This window comes from Macaca mulatta, chromosome 13, assembly GCF_049350105.2.
Source record: "Macaca mulatta isolate MMU2019108-1 chromosome 13, T2T-MMU8v2.0, whole genome shotgun sequence".
In the NCBI taxonomy this organism is placed as follows: Eukaryota; Metazoa; Chordata; class Mammalia; order Primates; family Cercopithecidae; genus Macaca; species Macaca mulatta.
The window spans coordinates 55,822,051-55,847,859 of NC_133418.1; the positions used below are offsets into that span (position 1 = coordinate 55,822,051).

Consider the following 25,809-nt stretch of genomic DNA (forward strand, 5'->3'; position numbering starts at 1 on the left):
GGGCAACTGGGTAGAGCAGAGGCTCACATAGTGGTGGCATTGACCTGGCCAGGGGAGGGACATGGCATACCCTTATCAAACAACTTGAATGCTCAGGTGAAGGCTTTTAGGGCCATTCATATGAGTTAAAATGTCTTTTAACTCACCAAAGCAGTAGACTCAACCTGAATAAACATTATTATAATATGTGTTGTCCTGGAGTGAGAAAGGAGAAAGGGAGAGAGGAAGGAGCACCTAACACCCAGGAAAAGATGCACCATACTGAAGATCGTAACGGGAGTGAAAACGTAACTAGAAAAGCCAAGTCAATATATAGCAGAAAAGCAAGTTCCGATGTTTCAAATAAATTGCACATTGTGTACAAATTTCAGATCGTGAAACTGGGTCACACATGAACGGTCGGCTGAATGCAAATTCAGAGCAAAGAGGAATTACTTTAACAACAATTTATTCTCTTGCGGCAGACCTCTGGGATTCTAGCTGCAGAGACCCCCGGCCTTTGCGTTTGAGCTGACATGGGACTCTCACTAGAGATTAGATGGAGAAAGGGTTTCAGCAGGCACGGAGCTGGAGACTTTGTCTGTGAGACAGCTCTGCGGGAGCACTCATCCCCCAGGGCTCCTTGTCTCCCTCTGAGAGGCTCTGGCCCCATATAACCACCAGAATGGGAGAAGAAGGGCTTCCCCGTGGGATTAGGGCATATCCGTCCCGCAGGCCCACCTGCCTGCCAGTCCCTCCCAGGATTCCTGCCCGGCCACTCCACAGGAGTGTGTACACAGTGCAGCCTCAGCTGCTCATCCCGGGTGCTTTGCTCCACTTGAGTGCATTCCGGCAGCCTGGGAGCTGTTTGGATCCCCCCAGTGCACACAGATCCCAGGGTCCAAGGGAGGGAGCTGTGAGCAGGTCCGTCCTTTCCAGGGCTACGGTCTATGGCTCCGATGTGCGGAGTGCGGAACTGGGCCCGGTGCTTCATCAGAAGAGGAGCCCAAACTCTCAGAAAACTCTCAGAGAGGGGTGAGCCGCACAGGTTCGTGGGCTGGTGTGGAACCTAGGCGTGCCTCCCTCTGCAGAGCTGGTCCAGTAAGGGTGGGGCCTGTCTCCCTGCTGGACCTCTGCTTGAAGGAGCCCCACGACCTGGAACACCTAACAACAACAAAAAGCCGCGGCCACAGTGCCAGTGATCAGGGGTCCTTCCCCCCAAAACCCAGGAGGGGACCTGGTGAGGGGTTACCCCTCTCATCCTTGCACCACAGAGCACGGCCTCAGAGGCCCGGATACACAAACGAGCCAGGTGGCAGAATGAGAGCCCAGCCACCGCCCATTGCTCTCAGGCGCCGTCTACTGGATTTCAGCCCAAACTACAACACGAAAAACTGCTAATTTTCCTTCCTGCCAGGCTGAGGACTAGAATTCAACAGACTGTTTAGAGCCTTAGCCCTCTGAAAACTTCCAGAAATGAAGCCACTGACTATATTCAGTTTACACCAAAGTTAAAGGAATACCAACCCTCCCAGATGAGAAAGAATCAGTGCAAGAACTGTAGCAATTAAAACCAGAGTGTCCCCTTACTTCCAAATGAGCGCACTAGCTCCGCAGCAATTGTTCTTAACCAATCTGAAATGACGGGCATGGAATTCAGAATCTGAATAGCAATGAAGCTTATAAATATCCAGGAGAAAACTGAAATCCAATCCAAGGAAACCAAGCAATCCAGTGAAATGGTTTAAGAGCTGAAAGATGAAATAGCAATTTTACAAAAGACCCAACCTGAGCTTGTTGAGTTGAAAAAAGAATTTCATAATACAATCAGAAGTATTAACAGCAGAATAGACCAAGCTGAGGAAAGAATCTCAGAGCTCGAAGCCTGGTTCTTTGAATCAACTTAGACAAAAATAAAGAAAAAAGAGCTTTAAGAAATGAACACAATCTCCCAGAAATAAGCGATTATGTAAAGAGACCAAATTCATGACTCATTATCATCCCTGAGAGAGAAGGAGAGAGAATAAGCAACTTGGAAAATATATTTGAGGACATAGCCCACAAAAATTTTCCTAATCTCTCTAGAGAGGTTGACATGTAAATTCAAGAAATACAGAAGACCTTGGTCAGATAATATACAAGATGACCATCCCCAAGGCACATAGTCATCAGATTCACCATGGTCAATGCAAAAGAAAAAAATCTTAAAGACAGCTAGGGAGAAGGGTCAAGTCACATGCAGAAGGACTCTCATTAGGCTGGCAGTGGACGTCTCAGCAGAAACCTGACAAGCCAGAAGAGATGCAGGTGTTGGGTGGGGGGGTTGTCTATTTTTGTCATCCTTAAAGAAATTCCAACCAAGAATCTCATACACTGCCAAACTAAGCTTCATAAGTGAAGGAGAAATAAAACCCTTCTCAGACAAGCAAATGCTGAAGGAATTAGTTTCAACTAGACCAGCCTAACAAGAGGTCCTAAGGGAGTGCTGAATATGGACTCAAAAGAATAACACCTGCCACCACAAATACTCACTTAAGCACATAGCCCACAAACACTATAGGCAATTACACAGTAAGTCTACATAACAACACAATGACAGGTTCAAAATCTCACACATCAATACTAACCCCAAGTGTAAAGGGGCTAAATGCCCCACTTAAAAGTCACAGAGTGTCAAGCTTGATAAAAAGACAAGACCCAACCATCCACTATTTTCAAGAGCTCTATGTTATATGTAATGACACCCACAGACTCAAAGTAAAGAGTTGGAGAAAGATTTATCATGCAAATAGAAAACAAAAAAGAGCAGGATTCACTAGTTTTATATCAGATAAAACAGACTTTAAACCCTTAATAATTAAGAAGGACAAAGAAGGGTATTGCCTGGACCACAGTAGGCTTATTGGAAAAAAGGAAGGGTATTACATAATGACAAAGGGTACAATCCAACAAAAAGTTTTAACTATTCTAAATATATACACACCCAACATTGGAGCACCCAGATTTATAAAACAAGTTCTTCTTGATCTACAACAAGACTTAGACAGTCACACAACAATAGTGGGAGACTTTCACATCCTACTTACAGATCATTGAGACAGAAAACTAACAAAGGAACTTTGGACTTAAACTTGATACTTGACCAATTGGACCTAATAGATATCCACAGAAAACTTTACCCAACAAAGACAGAATATACATTCTTCTTATTTGCACATGGAACACATTCCAAGATCAACCACATGCTAGGTAGGCAAGAAAGTCTCAATAAATTCAAAAAAATTGAAATCATACGAACCTTAATATCAGACCACAGTGCAATTAAAAAGAAATCGATATCAAGAAGATCTTTCAAAACTACATAAATACGTGAAAATTAAACAACTTGCTCCTGAATAACTCTTGCGTGAACATCAAAATTCAGGAGGAAATAAACAATTCTTTGAAATTACTAAAAATGGAGATATACCTTACCAAAATCTCTGGGGTACAGCTAAAGCATTGTTAAGAGGAAAGTTTATAGCACTAAATGCCTTAATAAAGAAGTTAGGAAGATCTCAAATTAGCAATCTAACCTTGCACCTAAAAGAACTAGACAGAAAAGAACAAACCAACCCCAAAGCTAGTAGAAGAAAAGAAGTCACTAAAGTTAGAGAAGAATGGAATGAAATTGAGATGCAAAATCCATACAAAAGATCAAATGAAACCAATAGTTGTTTCTTTGAAAGAATAAATACAATTCATAGACCCACCTAGCTAGATGAATAAAAAAGAAAGAAGATCCAAATAAACACAATCAGAAATGACAAAGGTGGTGTTACAATTGATCCACAGAAATACTTATCCTCAGAGACTACTATGAACATACACAAATTAGAAAATATAGAGGAAATGGATAAATTCCTGAAAACACAAAATCTCCCAAGATTGAATAGATGTGAAAATCCTTAACAAAATATTAACAAGCCAAATCCAGCAGCACCTCAAAAAGTTAATGTATCATGATCAAGTAGGCTTCATTCCAGGAATGCAAGCCTGGCTCAACATAGGCAAATCAATACATATGATTCACCACATAAACAGAATTGAAAGCAAAACCTACATAGTCATCTCAATAGAGGCAGAAAAAGCTATCGATAAAAATTCAACATCTATAAAGGGACCATACCTCAAAATAATAAGAACCATCTATGACAAATCCATATCCAGCATCATACTGAATGGGCAAAAGCTTGAGCCATTCCTCTTAAGAACAGGAACAAGGCAAGGATACCTACTCTCACCACTCCTATTCAAGGTAGTACTCTAAGTACTAGTCAGAGAAATTAGGCAAGAGAAAGAAATAAAAGGCATCCAAATAGGAAAAGAAGTCAAACTATCTCTCTTTGCTGATGATACATTTGTATACCAAGAAAATCCTAAAGACTCTGTCAAAAGACTCCTAAAACTGATGAATAATTTCAGTAAAGTTTCAGGACACAAAATAAATGTACAAAAATTAGTAGCATTTCTATACACCAACAGTGTCCAGGCTGAGAGTAAAATCAAGAACACAAACTCTCTTAAATAGCCACAAACAAAATGATATATCTAGGAATACAGTTTTCACTAAGGAGGAGAAAGATCTGTACAAGGCTTAAAGAAATCATAGGTGACACAAAAAAATGGAAAAAAATCCATGACCATGGATTAGAAAAATTAATATTGTTAAAATGGCCATACTGCCCAAAGCAATATACAGATTCATTGCTACTCTTATAAAACTGCCAATGCCATTCTTCATAGAATTAGAAAAAAACTATTCTAAAATTCATATGGAACAAAAAAGAGCCCAAACAGCCAAAGCAATCCTAAAGCAAACAAAACAAAACAAAACAAATGAACAAACAAAAAACAAAGCTGAAGACATCACACTACCAGACTTCAAGCTACCCTACAAAGCTACAGTAACCAAAACAGCATGGTACTGGTACAAAAACAGACACATAGACCAATGGAACAGGTTACAGAACCCAGAAATTAAGTCACACACCTACAACCATCTGATCTCCAACAAGCTGACAAAAATAAGCAATGGGGTAAGGATTCCCTACTCAATAAATGGTGCTGGGATAACAGGCTAGGCATATGCAGAAGACTGAAGCTGGACCCCTACCTCTCACCATATACAAAAATTAACTCAAAATGGATCAAAGACCTCAAAGACCTCAAACTATAAAAATCCTAGAAGACAACCTAGGAAATACAACATTAACCTTGGCAACATTAGCCTTGGCAGAGAAGTGGGATCTAATTAAAGAGCCCCTGTACAGCAAATAAAACTATTAACACAGTAAACAGACAACCTACAGAATAAGAGAAAACATTCTCAAACCATGGATCTGATGAAGGCAAAATATCTGTCCAGAATCTTTAGGGACCTTAAACAAATCAACAAGTGACAAACAAATAACACCATTAAAAACAGGCAAAGGAGATCAACTGATACTTCTTAAAAGAAGACATTCAAGTGACCAACAAACATATGAAAAATTAGCATCACTAATAATCAGAGAAACACCAATAAAACCACTAAGAGATACTATCTCACACCAGTCAGAATGGCTATTATCAAAAAGTAAAAAAATCCACAGATGTTGGTGAGGCTGTGGAGAAAGAGGAACACTTATACACTGTTGGCAGGAATGCAATTTAGTTCAGCCACTGGAAATCAGTCTGGAGATTTCTCAAAGAACTTAAAAAACAGATACCATTTGAGCCGGCAATTTCATTACTGAGTATATACTCAGTGGAAAATAAATCATTCTACCAAAAAGACACATGCACTCATATGTTCATTGCTGCACTGTATACAATAATAAAGACATGAAATCAACCCAGGTGCCCATCAATGGTAGATTAGATAAAGAAAACATAGTACATATATACCGCAGAATACTACACAGACATGAAAAAGAATGAAATAATGTCCTTTGCAGCAGCATGGATGAAGTTGGAGGCCATAATCCTAAGCAAATTTATGCAGGAAGAGAAAACCAAATACTACGTGTTCTCACTTATAAGGGGGAGTTAAACATTGAGTACACGTGGACACAAACATGGGAACAATAGACCCTACAGACTATTAGAGGAAGGAGGGGGAGAAGAAGGTTCAGGTTGTAAAATTAACTATCTGGTACCATGCTCACTACCTGGGTGATGGGATGTGTATACTAAACATCAACATCACACAATATTCCCATGTAAGACGCGGTGCCTCAAGCCTGTAATCCCAGCACTTTGGGAGGCCAAGACGGGCGGATCACGAGGTCAGGAGATCGAGACCATCCTGGCTAACACGGTGAAACCCCGTCTTTACTAAAAAATACAAAAAACTAGCCAGGTGAGGTGGCGGGCGCCTGTAGTCCCAGCTACTCAGGAGGGTGAGGCAGGAGAATGGCGTGAACCTGGAAGACGGAGTTTGCAGTGAGCTGAGATCCGGCCACTGCACTCCAGCCTGGGCGACAGAGCGAGACTCCATCTCAAAAAAGAAAAGAAAAAAAAGAAACCTGAACATGTACTCCCTGCATATAAAATAAATGCTGATTTTTTTTTTTTTTTTTTTTTTTTGAGACGGAGTCTCGCTCTGTCGCCCAGGCTGGAGTGCAGTGGCCGGATCTCAGCTCACTGCAAGCTCCGACTCCCGGGTTCATGCCATTCTCCTCCCTCAGCCTCCCGAGTAGCTGGGACTACAGGCGCCCGCCACCACGTCTGGCTAATATTTTGTGTTTTTTAGTAGAGACGGGGTTTCACCGTGTTAGCCAGGGTGGTCTTGATCTCCTGACCTCGTGATCCGCCCATCTCGGCCTCCCAAAGTGCTGGGATTACAGGCTTAAGCCACCGCGCCCGGCCATAAATGCTTATTTTTAAAAATGCAACAAGAAGTAGGTTTTTCCAATTCTCCTTATCGTCACTGTGGAAACTCAAATACAGTTGAAAACTAGCCACAAAAGTTTTGGGGTTCCTCTGATTGTCTTGTAAAAGGAGTTTAATAACATTAAAAAATAATAATTTCTATGTGCCATTTACTATTTTTATTTCTAAAACTGTACATCTACTTCTTAATGGTCATCAATGAATACATTTTGAGCACTTTCCATGTACTCAGCACTGGGACAGGTATGCTGGGGCAAGAGGCCCAAGGCAAAGCTACCATAGCTGCCAAAGTTATTTTCTTGTTGGGGAAATAAGCATTTGTATGAAAACATTTGATAACAACAGTAAAGAATGCATAATAAAGTGCCAAATGAATGGAAGAGTGTCTGAGCTGGGGCTTTGGTGTTTGCAAGTGATGCAAACCAAACCAAATTTGCTGAGGCCAAGGGGGAATTTACTGTCTCATAGAACTAACCATGGAAGAAAAGAGATATTCTGGTCTTGAGTAGCAGAACTAGATGCCTGAAGGTGACCACACACTCTCTTTGTGTGTCCCAACTCTCCTCTCTACATTCAACCTCAGTATCTTACACTGGGTTTCTCCATGAGGATAGAGCCAATACCACTGTCAACTACACTATAGTCAACCGCTATTGGTCCTCATCTTCCCACATTGATTATCAGAGAGAAAAGGACTGCTTTTAGTTCTAATTTCAAATTACTTTTAATTTTAAAATCTTTGTATATGATCTTGATTGGCTCATGTGGGGCACAATCCTGTGGCCAGCATTAGGGGTAGGAAGGTGGGGTATAGGAAGGGGTGTTATGACTGGTAACTTCCTTTGGAATCTACTGCTTAGAGATGTGTTATCCTCATTAATTTTTTGTAGCATTGCTCCTATTTTTAGCATTTGTTCCCTAACTCTCCTCTTTGCTGTTGTCATGCTGAATACATGTTAGGAGCAGTCAGTGGAGCATAACAGGCACTCCCTAAAAGGAATGTGTCTAAATGGAAGCTACAATGAAGCTGGGGCTTTGGTTATATTTTTTCCATAATTAGCCCCCTCTTAAAGGCCGAAAAAAGTAGATATCGACTCGTTAACTTACTGGATGCTCAAGCCAGAGACCCTCTCTGGGCCATCAGGGAGAAGGAGCAAACCTAGACTGAACACCACAAAGCACCCAGGATGTTGGAAGAGTTGGTCACCCTACAAAAGCTGGCTTGAGCTGAGTTATGCCTCCCTGCCCAGAGTCTAGCGGGTTCTGGCAGTGCTCTCTCCTCCTAGTGGCCCAGCTGAGAACTGATGGTACCCTCCAATGCACAGTCAGCCTGGAATGGCCCTGTGGATCCACAATGGGGACCTAGAGGCATGTTAGTTCGGTAGGGAAAAGGCAGAGGTCTAGGTCATCTGTGCCCTGACTAGTTTATTTTCAAGCCAGCTGAGCAATCTGGCTTTCTATGGGATGGAAGAGCAGGTATCCAGCGTTGGAAACCCATGGAGAATGAGGGAGAAGGAAAGAGAGGAGGACCTTTCAGTTGCGGAAGGCTCTTCGGAGCATCCTTTGTGGAAGGGGATTAATTCTGGTTGGGCCATAGTCCCAGCCCTGTAGCAAAACGTCCTCAGGGCTTCGCCTCTCTCCAAACCCCTCCCAGTGGGGCTGATGCTTTGAGCTTTCTCCTTACACAGTATTAATCATGCCACACTCATAGGCATTGTCATCTTGGTTTCCCCAACCCCCTTTCTCCTGTGACAGGTCCTTTGCTGGTAGTGGACAGGTAAAATCCTTACTCCAGCCTACTTCGGCTCTGTTCCTCATTCCCCAAAGGGTAGTGACCTTTAGAAAGTGACCCATCCCACGGTACATGGTCTCTTCTTGCCCACACTAGGACTCAAGTACAAATTAGTCTTTCCCTTTTTATGAATCACTTAAAAAGTGGCACTACCACTTTCCACAGGAGACATTGCCACTTTTTAAATGAGTTTTAAAAACGAGAAGGCTAATTTCTTCCCTGCTGCTCCCCTACCCACATCTTGTAGATAGCACCACCCAGGGTGCAGGCTGGGGCAGGGTGTGGTGGGAAGGGAAGCAGTTGTGTCCCAGTTCCGGAGAAAGGCTTGCAGACTGCCTTTGGCAGGATTTTTCTGTAATTAGCCATCTCCTGGGCAGAATGAAGGGAATTTCCCAGCCTGTTTCCTGCCTGCGCAGGCTCCTCAAATCCAGGGATGAACTATTAATACTTTCTGCAGGGCCAGCCCTCCTTCTGATTTTATCATGGTGCCAATTCTAGGACCTCGAGGGTTACAGGGAAGCAGGCTTCCAGTGGGGTGCGGCCGGGGGGAGGTAGACTGCTTCTCTTCTACAGTTGGAGAAGATTCCAGAAGGAAAATATTGTCTGGCTTCACTGTTCTCTCTGAGTTGTTTCCTTGGTTCTCTCCCCAGCTCCATGTTGTTTCAGTCTCCTGGATCCCAATACCCCTCCAGGCCTTCCATGTGGGCCCCTAGACCACACCACCCACCTTCACACTCCCATTCCACAAATGAGCCCAGTGGCCAGCTCGTTGATACTTCCTTAATTCTCAGCCAGAGGTAGCCCTCGGATGGCCCAGCAGGTCTCGCTGCTTCAGATGTGGCCTTGTGGGCATTCCCTGGTACTATTTTCTCCCAAGTGCAGGAGGGGTCATGTAAGCTCCCAAGTGCAGGAGGTCCTGGTACACCTGTGTGCTTGGCAACATCCAGCATTGTGTTTGCTCCTTCATCTAGGTGCTCTGTTGTTCCCATTTCCCCTCATAGGACACCAAGCCTTCAGCAAACGGAGACAGCAAACACAATGCTGCCTGTCTGACCACGGAATCTACCAGTTCAGATCCCACTAGTGATAGCCCAGACTTCAACTTGCTTTTCAGAGTATTAGATCCCTAATCCCTTAATGCCCAGGGATTTAAAGTTTGGAGTAATCCCAACCCAGTCAAACAGTAGGGGTGCTGGTGGGGAGTGTCTGCTGGCTGTTCATGAACCTCTGGTGTCCTGAGTCTCTCTCCACTGGACATGGCAGCGTCTCTAAGTTACAGACGGCAATGTGCTGCCCTGCATGTTTGAACCACTTCTGACATCTGCTAGGCATCCCGTCCCATGTGCCTGTCCCTTCTTCGAGGTCAGTGAGTCACAATAGCCAGTGCTTATTCACAGCAATAATACCTAGGGAGTGCCTACGAAGCCCTTTGGTCCTGGTCCCTCGCTCCATATAGATCTCCTGGGAAGGCAACAGCTGAGTGGGTTGGTTCATGAGAAACTGCGTTTATGAAGCTCTGGACTGTGTAGGCATCATCCTGGGGTGAAGACAAGTGAGAAGCCCAGCCCTGAGAGGAGCTATGGCAGGGAGAGTGCCTTCCACCTTGAGGCCACCCCAGACCTGGAGGAGCTGCAGGCCCTGGCTCTGCAAAAAGACCTTTGAGGTGGGTGAGACTGTCTCCCAAATGGGCAGCTCTTGAAAAGGACACATGACCAGTGTGTGTGTCTATTGCCTGCTCTGTGTCTCCACTGGTCCCTCTGTCTTCCTTTTCTTATTTGTGCCCATAAAATATACTGATGTTTGTGTGTGTGTGTGTGTGTGTGTGTGTGTGTGTGTGTGTGTGTGTGTGTTTTAAAAGCTGGCCTGAAGGAGCAGCCTGGCCCAGGATATGAGTGTGCCAATGGAGCTTTTGCAGGAAGCTGGGTGAGGCATGTAGATGAGGTTCTTATTTTTCTTATTTCCCATACAATTGTGTTTCTCACAGTAAATGACATGCCACATGTCATGCAAACTCCTTTGCTCATCTGAGATAGAATTAAATAGGATTTGTTCATTCAGAGCTCCCAGGATTAGAACACATGGACCCAAACAAATACTTTATTATACAAATATCTGTTTGGATAACTGACTGAATGAATGAATTCAAGCATTTGTTAACTCAAATATAATAAACATAAATTGGTGAATTAATAAAATATTGAGACTTCTAGCTTCTAATAATGATGAAGTAGCTGATATCAGACTAACCTTCCTGCCATAACAATTATAAACCTGGAAAAAAATATAAACAGTAGCCATTTGAAGACAATAAAGTTACCCCAAACAGGCAGAAACTAAAGAGGATATGACCTTTAAAAGAAATGCTTATTCATCTGTTGCTGGTAACAGTTGTCTAATATTCTGTGGCAAAACCAGTCCATTGATTACCCAATCCCTATTCCCCACCTCCCTCTCTCCTTCTAACACGGCTCCAATTTAAGTAGCAGCAACAACAACAACAACCACCACCTTAATTTTAGAAAATACATTCCTTTGGTTCCAGGGAATTAATCATGATTGGTCTGAATCAGTAGTTTTCAACTGGGGTGTGATTTTTCTCCCCTCCCCTGAAGACATCTAGTGGTGTTTGGAGACATTTTTGATTGTTACAGCTGGAGGGTATGCTAATGGGTAGACACCAGAGATGCTGCTAAACATTCTACAATGCCCAGGGCACCGCCCTACAACAAAGAATGTTCTGGCTTCAAATGTTTACAGTGCCAAGACTGAGAAAGCTTGGGCTAAATCAGTCTTGGTTTCTTTTAAGACAATAAAGCAATATCATTTTCTTCAGCCTGTGATTGGCCTGTGGGTGGCCATATGATCTCAGTTCCTGCCAATGAGTTGTAAGTAGAAATTGCTAAGTGGGGCTTTCGGGAAAGATTTCTCATTCCTGATAAGGAGGAACAGACTCAGCCGGCATGTGACTTTGCCCTTTGTGCGTTCCTGTCATCCTCCCCTCAATGAGGATATGAGGAGTCAGGAGATGATTGGCCATTTTAGGACCATAAGGCAACAATCCTAGGGAAGGAAGATTGAGGAAAGAAAGAAAGAGCTAGAATGTCTGACTGCATTATTCCCGAGTTGCACCAGCTGGGACTACGTTTCTCTGTACTCACATGATCTGAATCAGTCTGAATCAGTCTCTGTCTGTTTAGGCCACTGTGACTGAGTTCTCTTTTTTCATAGCTGAAAGCATTCCTTACAGATACACCTGAAAGAGGCTGCATAAATCCAATCAGTACACATGCCTCTAGATCTGGGCCCACCCCAGCACTGGGGTCTCCACTTCTTTCACCCCTAAAGCCCCTTTGAAAATTCCAGGCTCACCACATTCCTGTACTCATGCTGTGGAAACCCAATACGGAGGGCTATTCCTAGGACAACTTTAAGCAATTGTCACTTGAAGCTCACTGCCCAGCTCTGTTTGGCCTGCCATTCCTTCTTATCAGTCCAGACACTGTCCCTAATTCTCCCTTGGCTCTTGAGGAAATGTCTGATGTTGCAGCAAAGGGCTCAGCACACATTCAAGAATGGAATCAAGTGCTTCTTGGGGTTTAGGGTCTAGGTGTACCCTATTTTAAGGTGGTAAGTCCATTTCCTCAGCATGCTTTTAACCACTAGGGAAGGATTCCCTGGCTGCAGCATGGCCCTTCCAGATCATGCAGCAGTATATGACCCCAAGAAGGGACAGCCCAGGAATTCACCCCTCACTGCTTCTAATGATGCAGCTCACCCTTCAGTCTTCCTCTAAAAAGTTACTGTTGCTACACCCGTAAGGGCATGGCCTTAGGTACACAACACCAGGTCAATGGACAATCATCCTGTCCTCTTATTCATGACCTTTGTTAGCTTCTCTTTTCTCCTGTTTGACCCAAACTAATCACAATAGGGAGAATTCTGGGGCTACTTGCCAACCCCTTACCATCTGCCGTTGACCCCCACCTCAAGAGACTTGCCAGCGTGTGTTTGATTTTTGCTGAGAACTCCTCAGCGTATTCCATTATGCTGAGGATAAATTAAAGGATAATTCTATTACTTTCCCTTTCCACTCCCTGGGGGCCAAGGGTGAGGTTGGGTATTACCTGGGAGTGGCATGAAAAAACCTTCTGGGGCATTGGAAATGTTCTATGTCTTCCTCTGGTTGATGACTACATTGAATGTATATATGTAAACATTCATTGAGCTGTGCACTTAAAATCTGCACTTTATTGTATAGCTCGATAAAAATGTTAATATATTTTTAAAATTTAAAACGCAAAATAAAAAGGAGGCCCACTCAGTCTTCAGCAGTCTCAAGATACACAGAAGTTGGCCATGGCTAGAGCCTATCAGCGCTGAAAGGCCCGGGTTCCAGCTGCCTGTGGCCTGGAGCCAGGCCAGAGGACCCAGTGCTGTGGTCTCCCTTCAGGGATGGGGAGGATGTGAGTCAATGGACAGCTACAGCTCTGCCTGCTGTGGACGGCTGGGGTACTGCCTGTGTGTAAAGCATTGCCCAAACTAACTCAGCTCAATGGAGGGCCTCCACAGGAATAACTACTGACATATGGGTTAAGTTGTGGGGAGGGTCTCTCTGCCCCAAGCAGACAGCAGGACAAGGAGAAGCAGCACATTCCAGGAAGGATAAGGTGCACTGCTCCTGATCCCTTGGGAAGGAAACTAAGAGCACAGAGTGAGCAGGTAGCCAGAAAATGAACACTGGGCAGCTGCCTTCCAGGGCTGGCAAGCCAGCTCGCCCATACCCACGGTCCTGAGCTTGGACACAGCTGGCTCTTCCCTAGGCTGCAGAGAAGCAGGAGTGACAGGGAGAATTAGAAGTGACACCATCAGGAGTGGAAAGGACTAGTAAGGAAATTAAGATATTCCCCCTAAAGGGAAGTCTGTCAATGGAGTGCCTTTCTTGAAACAAGGAGGCCAGGAAATTTGACCTCTGTTTTAGATCTGCTGTCTCTGGGAAAGGACTCTTGAGCAAGGATGGAATTCCTGCAGGATAGTTTTATTTATTGCGAGAGAGTTTTGAGTGGGTCCCAGCTGGGATTTAGACATTACTTAAAGATTTCTTGGTAATCCTCCAAGTGCCCATTTGCAGGACTAAAGACTCTGTCAGGGCAGACCTGCTCAGGAAAGAGGGGGCTGGGACACAGTCCTAATCCAGTAAACTCTGGAGAGGGAGGAGCAGTTCAATCACATTGTGATGTTTCAGGCTCAAATTTGTCCCTGGTCCAGTCCCCAGGGAACTCATATTCCAGGTCCCAGGGTGGTGGGTGGGGACTGAGTATAAAAACAACAGTAGCCACAGATGAGAAAAGTCCTCCCTTTTCTTTTCACTAGTTTCTCTAAGAAACTAGGGTATACATTGCAGGGTGATATGATTAGGCTGTGTGTCCTCACCCAAATTTCATTTTGAGGGAGGGACTGTTGGGAGGTGATTGATCATAGGGGCAGTTTACCCTATGCTATTCTCCTGATAGTGAGTGAGTTCTCATGAGATCTGGTGGTTTCATACATGTCTGACAGTTCCTCCTTCTCTCTTTCACCTCCCACCATGTAAGACATGCCTGCTTGCCCTTCTGCCATGATTGTAAATTTCCTGAGGCCTCCCTAGCCATGCAGAACTGTGAGTCAATTAAACCTCTTTTCTTTATAAATTACTCAGTCTCGGGCAGTTCTTTATAGCAATGTGAAAACAGACTAATACACAGGGCATACATGAATGATTGAGATGCCAAAGGGTGAGGAGAGACTCATTTTTCTTATTTCTACATTGGGTCCAGAGGGCTCATGCTCCTTAAGCCCCCTGAGGCTCCCCAGATTAGTGGCAGAGATGGCAGTGTCTGCCCAAAGGCAGGACGCCATGGAGGGGCAGCAAGTGGAGACAGCTCGGCTGAGGACTCTGGGGGCTGTGGGTTCCCTGGCCCCTTCTCCCAGTTGTGCAGCACTGAATATGTCAGCCTATGTCAATGACAGGGGCTGCCCCAAGGGAGGAAGAAAAGAAGAGAGACGATTTCCCTGCTTGGAAGATCACTGGGCTCATTCTTAGCTACTTTTAGGCACTCCCAGAGAGACTAAAAAATTATTTCAATGGACTCAGCAAGAAGCTTAGGTTCTTATTTGTTTATTTATTTATTTATTTATTTGTATTAAACTTTAAGTTCTAGGGTACATGTGCACAACATGCAGATTTGTTACATAGGTATACATGTGCTGTGTTGGTTTGCTGCACCCATCAACTCGTCATTTACATTAGGTATTTCTCCTGATGCTATCCCTCCCCCATCCGCCCACCCCACAATAAGACCCAGTGCGTGATGTTCCCCACCCTGTGTCCAACTGTTCTCATTGTTTAGTTCCCACATTGTTTGGTTCCATATGAAATTTAAAGTACTTTTTTCTAATTCTGTGAAGAAAGTCATTGGTAGCTTGATGGGGATGAGCTATAAATTAACTTGGGCAGTGTGGCCATTTTCACAATATTGATTCTTCCTATCCATGGGCATGGAATGTTCTTTCATTTGTTTGTGTCCTCTTTTATTTCATTGGCTTTCTGTCCTTGTGATAGTTTGCTCAGAATGATGGTTTCCAGCTTCACCCATGTCACTACAAAGGACATGAACTCATCCTTTTTCATGGCTGCATAGTATTCCATGCTGTGTATATACCACATTTTCTTAATCCAGTCTGTCACTGATGGACATTTGGGTTGATTCCAAGTCTTTGCTATTGTGAATAGTGCCACAATAAACATACATGTGCATGTGTCTTTATAGCAGCATGACTTACAATCCTTTGGGTATATCCCCAGTAATGGGATGGCTGGGTCGAATGGTATTTCTATGTCGAGATCCTTGAGGAATCGCCATACTGTCTTCCACAATGGTTGAACTAATTTACACTCCCACCAACAGTGTAAAAACGTTCTTATTTCTCCACGTCCTCTTCAGCACCTGTTGTTTCCTGATTTTTTAATGATCGCCATTCTAACTGGTGTGAGATGGTATCTCCTTGTGGTTTTGGTTTGCATTCCTCTGATGACCAGCGATGATGAGCATTTTTTCATGTATCTGTTGGCTGCATAAATGTCTTCTTTTAAGAAGTGTCTCTTCATATCCTTTGCCCACTTTTCAATGGGGTTGTCTTTTTCTTGTAAATTTGTTTAAGTTTTTTGTAGATTCTGGAAATTAGCCCTTTGTCAGATGGGTAGATTGCAAAAATTTTCTCCCATTCGGTAGGTTGCCTGTTAATTCTGATGGTAGTTTCTTTTGCTGTGCAGAAGCTCTTTAGTTTCATTAGATCCCATTTGTCTATTTGGGCTTTTGTTGCCATTGCTTTTTGTGTTTTAGTCATGAGGTCCTTGCCAATGCCTATGTCCTGAATGGTATTGCCTACATTTTCTTCTAGGGTTTTTATAGTTTTAGGTCTAACATTTAAGTCTTTAATCCATCTTGAATTAATTTTTATATAAGGTGTAAAGAAGGGATTCAGTTTCAGTTTTCTACATATGGCCAGCCAGTTTCCCCAGCACCATTTATTAAATAGGGAATTCTTTCCCCATTTCTTGTTTTTGTCAGGTTTATCAAAGATCAGATGGTTGTAGATGTGTGGTGTAATTTCTGGCCTCTGTTCTGTTTCATTGGTCTATATATCTGTTTTGGTACCAGTACCATGCTGTTTTGGTGACTGTAACTTTGTAGTATAGTTTGAAGTCAGGTAGCATGATGCCTCCAGCTTTGTTCTTTTTGCTTAGGGTTGTCTTGGCAATGCAGGCTCTTTTTTAGTTCCATATGAAATTTAAGGTAATTTTTTCTAATTCTGTGAAGAAAGTCATTGGTAGCTTGATGGGGATGGCATTTAATCTATAAATTAACTTAGGCAGTGTGGCCATTTTCATGATATTAATTCTTCCTATCCATGGGCATGGAATGTTCTTCCATTTGTTTGTGTCCTCTTTTATTTCATTGAGCAATAGTTTGTAGTTCTCCTTGAAGAGATCCTTCACATCCCTTGTAAGTTGGATTCCTAGGTATTTTATTCTCTTTGTAGCCATTGTAAATGGGAGTTCACTCATGATTTGGCCCTCTGTTTGTATGTTATTGGTGTATAAGAATGCTTGTGATTTTTTCACATTGATTTTGTATCCTGAGACTTTGCTGAAGTTGCTTATCAGCTTAAGGAGATTTGGGGCTGAGATGATGGGGTTTTCTAAATATACAGTCATGTCATCTGCAAACAGGGATGGTTTGACTTCCTCTTTTCCAAATTGAATACCCTTTATTTCTTTCTCTTGCCTGATTGCCCTAGCCAGAACTTCCAACACTACATTGAATAGGAGTGGTGAGAGAGGGCATCCCTGTCTTGTGCCAGTTTTCAAAGGGCATTTTTCCAGTTTTTGCCCATTCAGTATGATATTGGCTGTGGGTTTGTCATAAATAGCTCTTATTATTTTGAGATGTGTTTCATCAATACCTAGTTTATTGAGAGTTTTTAGCATGAAGGGCTGTTGAATTTTGTCCAAGGCCTTTTCTGCTTCTATTGAGATAATCATGTGGTTTTTGTCTTTGGTTCTGTTTATGTGATGGATTTTGTTTATTGATTTGCTTATGTTGAACCACCCTTGCATCCCAGGGATGAAGCCAATTTGATCTTGGTGGATAAACTTTCTGATGTGCTGCTGGATTTGGTTTGCCAGTCTTTTATTGAGGATTTTCACCATCGATGTTCATCAGGGATATTGTCTAAAATTCTCTTTTTTTGTTGTATCTCTGCCAGACTTTGGTATCAGGATGATGTTGGCCTCATAAAATGAGTTAGGGAGGATTCCCTCCTTTTCTATTGATTGGAATAGTTTCAGAAGGAATGGTATCAGCTCCTCTTTGTACCTCTGGTAGAATTTGTCTGTGAATCCACCTGGTCCTGGACTTTTTTTTGTTGGTAGGCTATTAATTATTGCCTCAATTTCAGAGCCTGTTACTGGTCTACTCAGTGATTCAACTTCTTCCTGCTTTAGTCTTGGGAGGGTGTATGTGTCCAGGAATTTATCCATTTCTTCTAGATTTTCTAGTTTATTTGTGTAGAGGTGTTTATAGTATTCTCTGATGGTAGTGTGTATTTCTGTGGGATTGGTGGTGATATCCCCTTTATCATTTTTATTGCATTTATTTGATTCTTCTCTCTTTTCTTCTTTATTAGTCTTGCTAGTGGTCTATCAATGTTGTTGATCTTTTCAAAAAACCGGTTCCTGGATTCATTGACTTTTTGAAGGGTTTCTTGTGTCTCTATTTCCTTCAGTTCTGCTCTGATCTCAGTTATTTCTTGCCTTCTGCTAGCTTTTGAATGTGTTTGCTCTTGCTTCTCTAGTTCTTTTAATTGTGATGTTAGGGTGTTGATTTTAGATCTTTCCGGCTTTCTCTTGTGAGCATTTAGTGCTATAAATTTCCTTCTACACACTGCTTTAAGTGTGTCCCAGAGATTCTGGGACATTATGTCTTTGTTCTCATTGGTTTCAAAGAACATCTTTATTTCTGCCTTCATTTCATTATGTACCCAGTAGTCATTCAGGAGCAGGTTTTTCAGTTTCCATGTAGTTGTGCTGTTTTGAGTGGGTTTCTTAATCCTGAGTTGTAATTTGATTGCATTGTGGTCTGAGAGACAGTTTGTTGTAATTTCTGTTCTTTTACATTTGCTGAGGAGTGCTTTACTTCCAACTATGTGGCTAATTTTGGAATAAGTGCGATGTGATGCTGAGAAGAATGTATATTCTGTTGATTTGTGGTGGAGAGTTCTGTAGATGTCTATTAGGTCTGCTTGGTGCAGAGCTGAGTTCAAGTTCTGGATTTCCTTGTTAACCTTCTGTCTCATTGATCTGTCTAATATTGACAGTGGGGTGTTAAAGTCTCCCATTATTATTGTGTGGGAGTCTAAGTCTCTTTTTAGGTCTCTCAGGACTTGCTTTATGAATCTGGGTGCTCCTGTATTGGGTGCATATATATTTAGGATAGTTAGCTCTTCTTGTTGAATTGATCCCTTTACCATTATGTAATGGTCTTCTTTGTCCCTTTTGATCTTTGTTTGTTGGTTTAAAGTCTGTTTTATCAGAGACTAGGATTGCAACCCCTGCTTTTTTTTTTTTTTTTTTTTTTTAGCTTTCCATTTGCTTGGTAGATCTTCCTCCCTCCCTTTCTTTTGAGCCTATGTGTGTCTCTGCACATGAGATGGGTCTCCTGAATACAGCACACTGATGGGTCTTGACTCTTTATCCAATTTGCTAGTCTGTGTCTTTTAATTGGGGGCATTTAGGTCATTTACATTTAAGGTTAATATTGTTATGTATGAATTTGATCCTGTCATTATGATGTTAGCTGGTTATTTTGCCCATTAGTTGATGCAGTTTCTTCCTAGCATCAGTGGTCTTTACAGCTTGGCATGTCTTTGCAATGACTGATACCGGTTGTTCCTTTCCATGTTTAGTGCTTCCTTCAGGATCTCTTGTAAGGTAGGCCTGGTGGTGACACAATCTCTCAGCATTTGCTTGTCTGTAAATGATTTTATTTCTCTTTCACTTATGAAGCTTAGTTTGGCTGGATATGAAATTCTGAGTTGAAAATTCTTTTCTTTAAGAATGTTGAATATTGGCCCCCACTTTCTTCTGACTTACAGAGTTTCTGCCAAGAAATTCGCTGTTAGTCTGATGGGCTTCCCTTCGTGGGTAACATGACCTTTCTCTCTGGCTGCCCTTAGCAGTTTTTCCTTCATTTCAACCTTCGCAAATCTGACAATTATATGTCTTGGGGTTGCTCTTCTTGAGGAGTATCTTTGTGGTGGTCTCTGTATTTCCTGAATTTGAATGTTGGCCTGCCTTGCTAGGTTGGGGAAGTTCTCCTGGATAATATCCTGAAGAGTGCTTTCCAGCTTGGTTCCATTCTCCCCATCACTTTCAAGCACACCATTCAGGGGGTAGGCAGAGGAGGATGATCCTTGATCATCCTTCTGAACCCCAGCCCCTCAAGTTCTTCCTGTTTTCCTGCTGGATCTTCCTGTTATGAAGAAACCTTGTTCATTGGGTTAACTTATATTAAGATGTAAGTGACTGGCAGCAGCCTAATGGGAAGTGGTTATTGACTATCTGGGCTAGAAAGCGGCTCTTCAAGTCTTGCCTAGTAGTTTTCCCAACTGGTTACCACTGCTCCCCTACCGCATCCCTAGCAGGAGTGCCAGCCACTGAGATGTTCCTTTTCCAGAGTGATCTATAACTATTAGAGTTTTGCCTTCCAACCTCTGGGCAGCTTGCAGAAGAGGAAACTGGAGATCCTAAAGCAATGAGACTCTAATGATGGGATGCTGGACACTGTGTTGCTTGGGCAGGGGGCGATGAGGCTTTGGGTCAAGCGAGGATATCTACCCACTGTCAAATCCCACTGATGAGATGACTGAACTTAACCTCCCGATAAAGCTAAGTTAGCTCCCCATTCTCAACAAGCCCCGCTGTCAGGAAATCATCTCTGCAACCAGAGGTGAATACATCCTAGGCCCCATTGTTTTTATATCCAGTAGCAAATAAATAGAACAAACCCAACAACTGTTATTAGAATTTGTCAATAACCTAAAAGTCATACTGTGCCTTTTGACTCACCCATGGTCTTGGTCTTGGTTGCTAACATACCTTCTTTTTGCTGTCGGGCAAAGTAGGTGGGGTCATCTCTGCACATGTCCTTAATGGGCATTCCATATTGTGCTAAGTTCTAGACCCGACTGGGTAAAACAGTGTGGGTCAGGCCGCGAGTTGATGGGTAATGCTTAAAAGCCTGGAAGGGGTGACACATCAAAATGATGAGACAACATTTGCAGGTGGCACAGCAGACAGGACAAAAAGGATCTGAGACCCTGGCCCATGAGTAAGTGGAGGCAGTGCATGGGGTGATAGAATTGACCAGAATAGCTCTGAACCTTGAAGTCTCTAATAGCAATATCCTCTCTGGCCACAAGGTGATGACATTCCTCCAGAAAAATCTGCCCGTGCATTCAGGTGACTTTTCCTGTCCACTCCTTTCACCCTTTAAACTTAATAATTCATTCGCTCTTTAATGCTTTCTCATCTCTAATGAAAATATAGAATGCTTTAATTTTTTTGTTGCATTATATTATGTTTTTGCTTGTTAAAACAGATGGGATACTTTCAGCTTTTCTCTTAAAAAAAAATTGGTAAGTTGCCTTATTTTTATGTGACCTGAAGTGTATTGTTTTTTACCCCCCGGAGAGTCAGCACCTCCTGCCATGGATATCAGTGTCGGCCAAGTGTGCTGTGCAGGCTACTTAAGCAAATGACAGCAGATTTCAATGACTTGCCCAGGACCACCTGCTGATTTTTAACTTACTGGACTACTTTTGTCATTTAAGAAGCCGAGGGGAAGAGAGCTTCAGCAGTCCTGGGCTTATTTTCGACTGAAGAGAATATGTGTGGATATGTTTAGGGGGTTGGCAGAAGAGAAAGAAGGTAGGAGAATGTGAATATTCTATCAATTCACTCTGGTATTTGCATTCAACAATTTATATTCACTAACATGTAGCTCAAACCCTTCTGGAATTCATCAAAATGAGATCACCCCATAGAACTGTTATTTGATTAAATTATGACTTGACTTGAATGAGCCATCAACTGCACCTGGAGTGCTTGGTATGATGGTAGAATTTCATGGGCCTTAAGAACAAGCTTGACCCAAGTCTCTCTGTGTGCACAGCCTTGTCCTAGGACGTTGGATGCAGAGTTGGAAAACACCAAACTAAAAGGGAACCACAGTGAACCGGCCTCACTTACCTGCTTGTCCAGGGCCTTGCTAATGTCATCCAAACTTGGGAAGACTACTTGGTCCATCTTGGCCAGAACACAGGCTATCTTGTTAAATATGTTAGCCGCCAACAGGGCCTTAAAGCAGCACAGGAGAAACACGTCATTCCTGCAGTCACAATATCAATGGACATCCACTCTCTATCAGTGTGGCACGACTGCTCTTCTGACTGTGATGTACAGCACCCAGCAGAGTGCCACTCTGGGCACCAGAAAAACGCCAGCATCAGGACTGCTGACATGTGCAGAGCCCTGCTACTCCCGGGGCTTTTGGCACTGTCCTGTGATGTGGGTGAGGAAAGGAATCTCTCAGGGCATTCTGCACACAGTGAATGGACAGGTGGGATGGGAGGGATAGGGAGTTAGATCTAATAATAAGGCTGACTTGCAGGTCCTGTTCTGCCACTTAGCAACCATCATGGTCCTCAGTGGGCTCCACAATCCTCTGTTTTTTCATCCGAAAGCAGAAATAATGATAGCCCCTCTCCCACAGGGGTGCTGTGAAGATGACAGGAGAAACTAACTGCTTGTGAGAGCTGGTGAGGGCACTGTGAAAATTACGGAGTGCTCTCTGAACGTACGAGGTTGTCAGGAACCTTGGGCCAGGCCCTCTAGACTCAGATTCTAGCCCTGGGTCTGCCACTGACTCCATGAGTCCCTGGGCCTTTCATCTGGCCTCTCACAGCCTGGAGTAGAGCAGTGGTTCTCCAGCTGCGTCTGACTGAGCCTAAGGCTCGCCTGCCGGAGTAGTTCCGGCTTCTTCTGTTCCATGTCATAGACTACCATGGAATATTTTTGTTTGAAGAAAAGTCTCCATGGCATAGAGCAGAGTTAAAAATCACTTGCCTGTGTAGACTGTGTGCCCTCTAGCGGGATTCGGGGGACATTACCTTGAGGAAATCAGGAGTGGGTTAGGTGACTATCGAGGAAAGTGGTCAGGGAAGGGAGCAGAGCAGATACAGGCTGGAGCAGAGAGAAAGCCTGTGTCTGAGGTGCCCCTCCTGAGATGCCCAGAGTGATGGAGGGGATGTCATGGATGTGACTGGGGGTGGGGCCAGATGGGAGAAGGCGGGGCCAGATGGGACAGGCCTTGCCAGACAGAACAAGGAGTGTGTGCTTCTACTTCAGTTAACTCTTCAGAATCCTGCCAGGTAGAAATGGTACCTATTGGTGCTGATTTGCAGATGGGGAAACTGAGACACACAAAGGCTGAGTGATGTCCCTGGGGTTATAGTGCTTTTCTTTCAGAGAGCCAGGCCAAGCACACAGGTGGAGCCTCCTCAATATTGGGTCTTTCTGCTAGGTCTTACCATTGAAAGTGATGGGCAAGTTGCAGTCAGATTTCTAAAAATGAAAATATATCATTCTTTTTCTTAGGAAATTAGCATTAAAATCAGGAGTCAAGACAAAATAAATTCTACAGCACATACCAGTTACAAGACACGGAGGCTTCTGAGATCAGAGACCTTCAGTGGCCGATTACAGTCAACACCTCACAGGAACATAGGGGATGTAGGATCCCTATAGACCAGCTGGAATTCCTCCTATATTTTCTGGCTCAAAAAGAAGTCACTGCAACTGCAGAAAAGCTGTTCCCTTACCTAATAATGTGCATGTCCATCAAGGACCTAAACCTAGAGAAGGCAAATGTCCTCTTTTCTCTGGAAAAGCACAAGGCTACATTTTGGACCAGACATGGCTTTCTTTCACATTGTAATGAATGAGTTTCTCATCTTACATTCTTGTAGTCTAGGATTCCGTCCCACTCACTGAAAACATTATTGTCTCGGATGCTGACCATACCTTGAAAGGTACTGACATGGATAATTTGAGTCCCAACAGATCCATTAAGAGGATGGTTGTCATGGATGTTCTGGAGAAAACCAAGCAACAATGAGAAAAGTTGAAAGTTCAGAGTTCCTACTTTGCCCATGCCTTGCAGGTTTTAGAGGTACCCACAGGAAATTTGAGAAGGTTGCCCTTAATTATCAATTTTTTAAATGCTTCTGCTAAAGGAGGACTAGACAGGTTGAACTCTCTCCATCCTTACTCACTATCATGGCCAGGGATGGGGCTAGGAAGAAGACCACAAGGATAGAAGATGCAAACTGAAATGGAAACAAATATCAAGGCATTTTTGCCTTAGCTTCGGGTGAACTCAGAGTCCAGAGCCCCAAGCCCTGCTAGGGCTGGAGCCTTCTTTAAATGATCTCTAACTCCCATCATCTTTCATGGCGTGGGGGACCCAGTGTATCAGGAGACTGTCACTCAGTATGGTTGATATGCTGGCTACTCAGGAGACAAAGCTTTATATAGTTCAGTCAGGGATACCTTTTGCTTCACTCTACATGCATTGCTAATCACTGGGCTAAATATTAGGCAGCCTGCCCAGCCACTTGATGTGCACCTGGGGAAGGACCATCTCAGGCCAAATCGTAAAATAAGTGATGAGACCTCAGTTTCTCAGTCTTCTTTTTCTGCACCTTCCCCTCTCTTTCCAAGCATTTGAGACTCCCTCTCTGCCCTCTCTGGAAACTGATATCTTCCTGATTTCCTTTCCTCTAGATTCTCCACTTTGCCTGAGAATAAAAGACCATGAACCACTTATTTGCACTTTATTTTGAAATAGATTATGCTAATTAAATGTGACTAATTATTGGATATTTGCAGTTAATAATTTCTTCTCAGTGTGGCCTACCTTGCTTGTTGAGGAAATTTTAATCATCAGAGAGTAAGTCAGAGAGAATTGGTGGGAGCAGAAACAGGACAAGGTGAGAAAGTGCACAATGAATGTTTCCCTACATTCCATCCTCAGCCTCATCTGGTCTACTGAAGGCTCCGGAACTCTCCTTCTCCCCCACCCCACAATATCCCACACAACATCCCACATGTAACGAAAGCAAACAAAGGCGAGATACATATACAAAAGAAAAGAAAACAGCTACTCTATGAATAATCATCATGATACTGCAAGGCTAATAGAGGAAATATATGAGCTGCAAATAGCAACACTATGTTATGAAACTATTAGGGTTGGTATATATTAAATATGTCTGAAACTTTCCTTCACTGGAAATTTGTAAATAAGACAAGTCTAGGAAAAGAAGACCCTAAAATATGAATATCTACGTAACCCCCAAGGATTCTGGACCTTTAAGATCTTAGTTATTACCTCCTTTGGGAGAGACTCTTTGTTCAGACGTTCCAAAACAGAGAGGCTATGTTTTTTCGAATTAATATTTGAAAATTCTAAATTCTACTTGAGTTTAATTTGAAGAGTCCATGGGGAAAAAAGAACTTTTCCATGGCTATTTTGGTTCTGAGAACATAATCACCTACATTTGAAATTAGAAAATATACTTACAAGGTGTTTCATGGTGTCTCATGCCCCACGCAACAGCATGCATAGGAGAATTTTCCATGTCCCATTTATTTTCTAAATCTGGTTTGTATAGTCCTATGCCTTTCAACTATTGCCATGATAAGGGGTTCTGGGTAGTTTCCTGTGATCTGGATACCATTTAGGGAGGAAAAAAGGCAAGTTTATGTAATCACAGTTATTGCTTTTCTTTAACTACATCTGAGTATTTCTCTTTACCCTGATACCAAGGTAAACATTGGTTCCAAGGTAAACATGTCATATGAGCAAGTCTTTGTGGGCTGGTATGCCCATGACCTTAGCAACTAAGGTGAACATTGCAAACATTGATCTCACAAAATGGTTCTGATAAAAAAATCAATGAGCTCACTGTTTCTACTTCTCAATTCCCTAAAAGTGTTTTTACTAACAGTGTGGGTGATTGAGACAAACCTCATGAAACCAAAATAGACAGCCTGCACTGCACAATTAGACTGATTGAAAAGCAATCTGGTCTCGCTCTTCATCCAAACCAAAAATCATGTGGTGGGTCCTGCGCTGCCCTCTGTCTACCCACCAAGCTGACCTAATTTCACTTCTTCAAACATCCACCCTGGTGGACTTTCCGGATGTCCTGATATTTTGCTCCTGCTACATGGTTTGTTTCTCTCCTCTGACCTCTTATTTCAGGGCACGTTTTTCCATAAAGAACATTTTGACCAGCCCTGGAAGTCCTGAGACATAGGAAAATATTGCCTTTATATAATAAGTCAAGAATCAATTCAGGCCTTTTCATACATTATCTGTTTTTTGGGGTTTTTTTTGCTCAAGCTCTGACTGGTGGTGGCCCAGCTACCTGGATCAAATTCCAGAAGACCAGAACTAAAC

The 25,809-nt window shown here is 43.0% G+C and overlaps 1 protein-coding gene across 1 annotated transcript; it reads right to left on the minus strand.

Annotated features, from left to right (window-relative positions):
* Nucleotides 1-1,004: 1,004 nt before the first annotated feature.
* Nucleotides 1,005-24,939, minus strand: LOC144333646 (gastrokine-3-like). Its single transcript, XM_077958767.1, is given in 7 exon segments — nucleotides 1,005-1,143; nucleotides 2,512-2,533; nucleotides 20,352-20,523; nucleotides 21,534-21,641; nucleotides 23,302-23,436; nucleotides 23,618-23,671; nucleotides 24,928-24,939. Coding segments are annotated over 7 exon segments (642 nt in total).
* Between the last annotated feature and the right edge of the window lie 870 nt (nucleotides 24,940-25,809).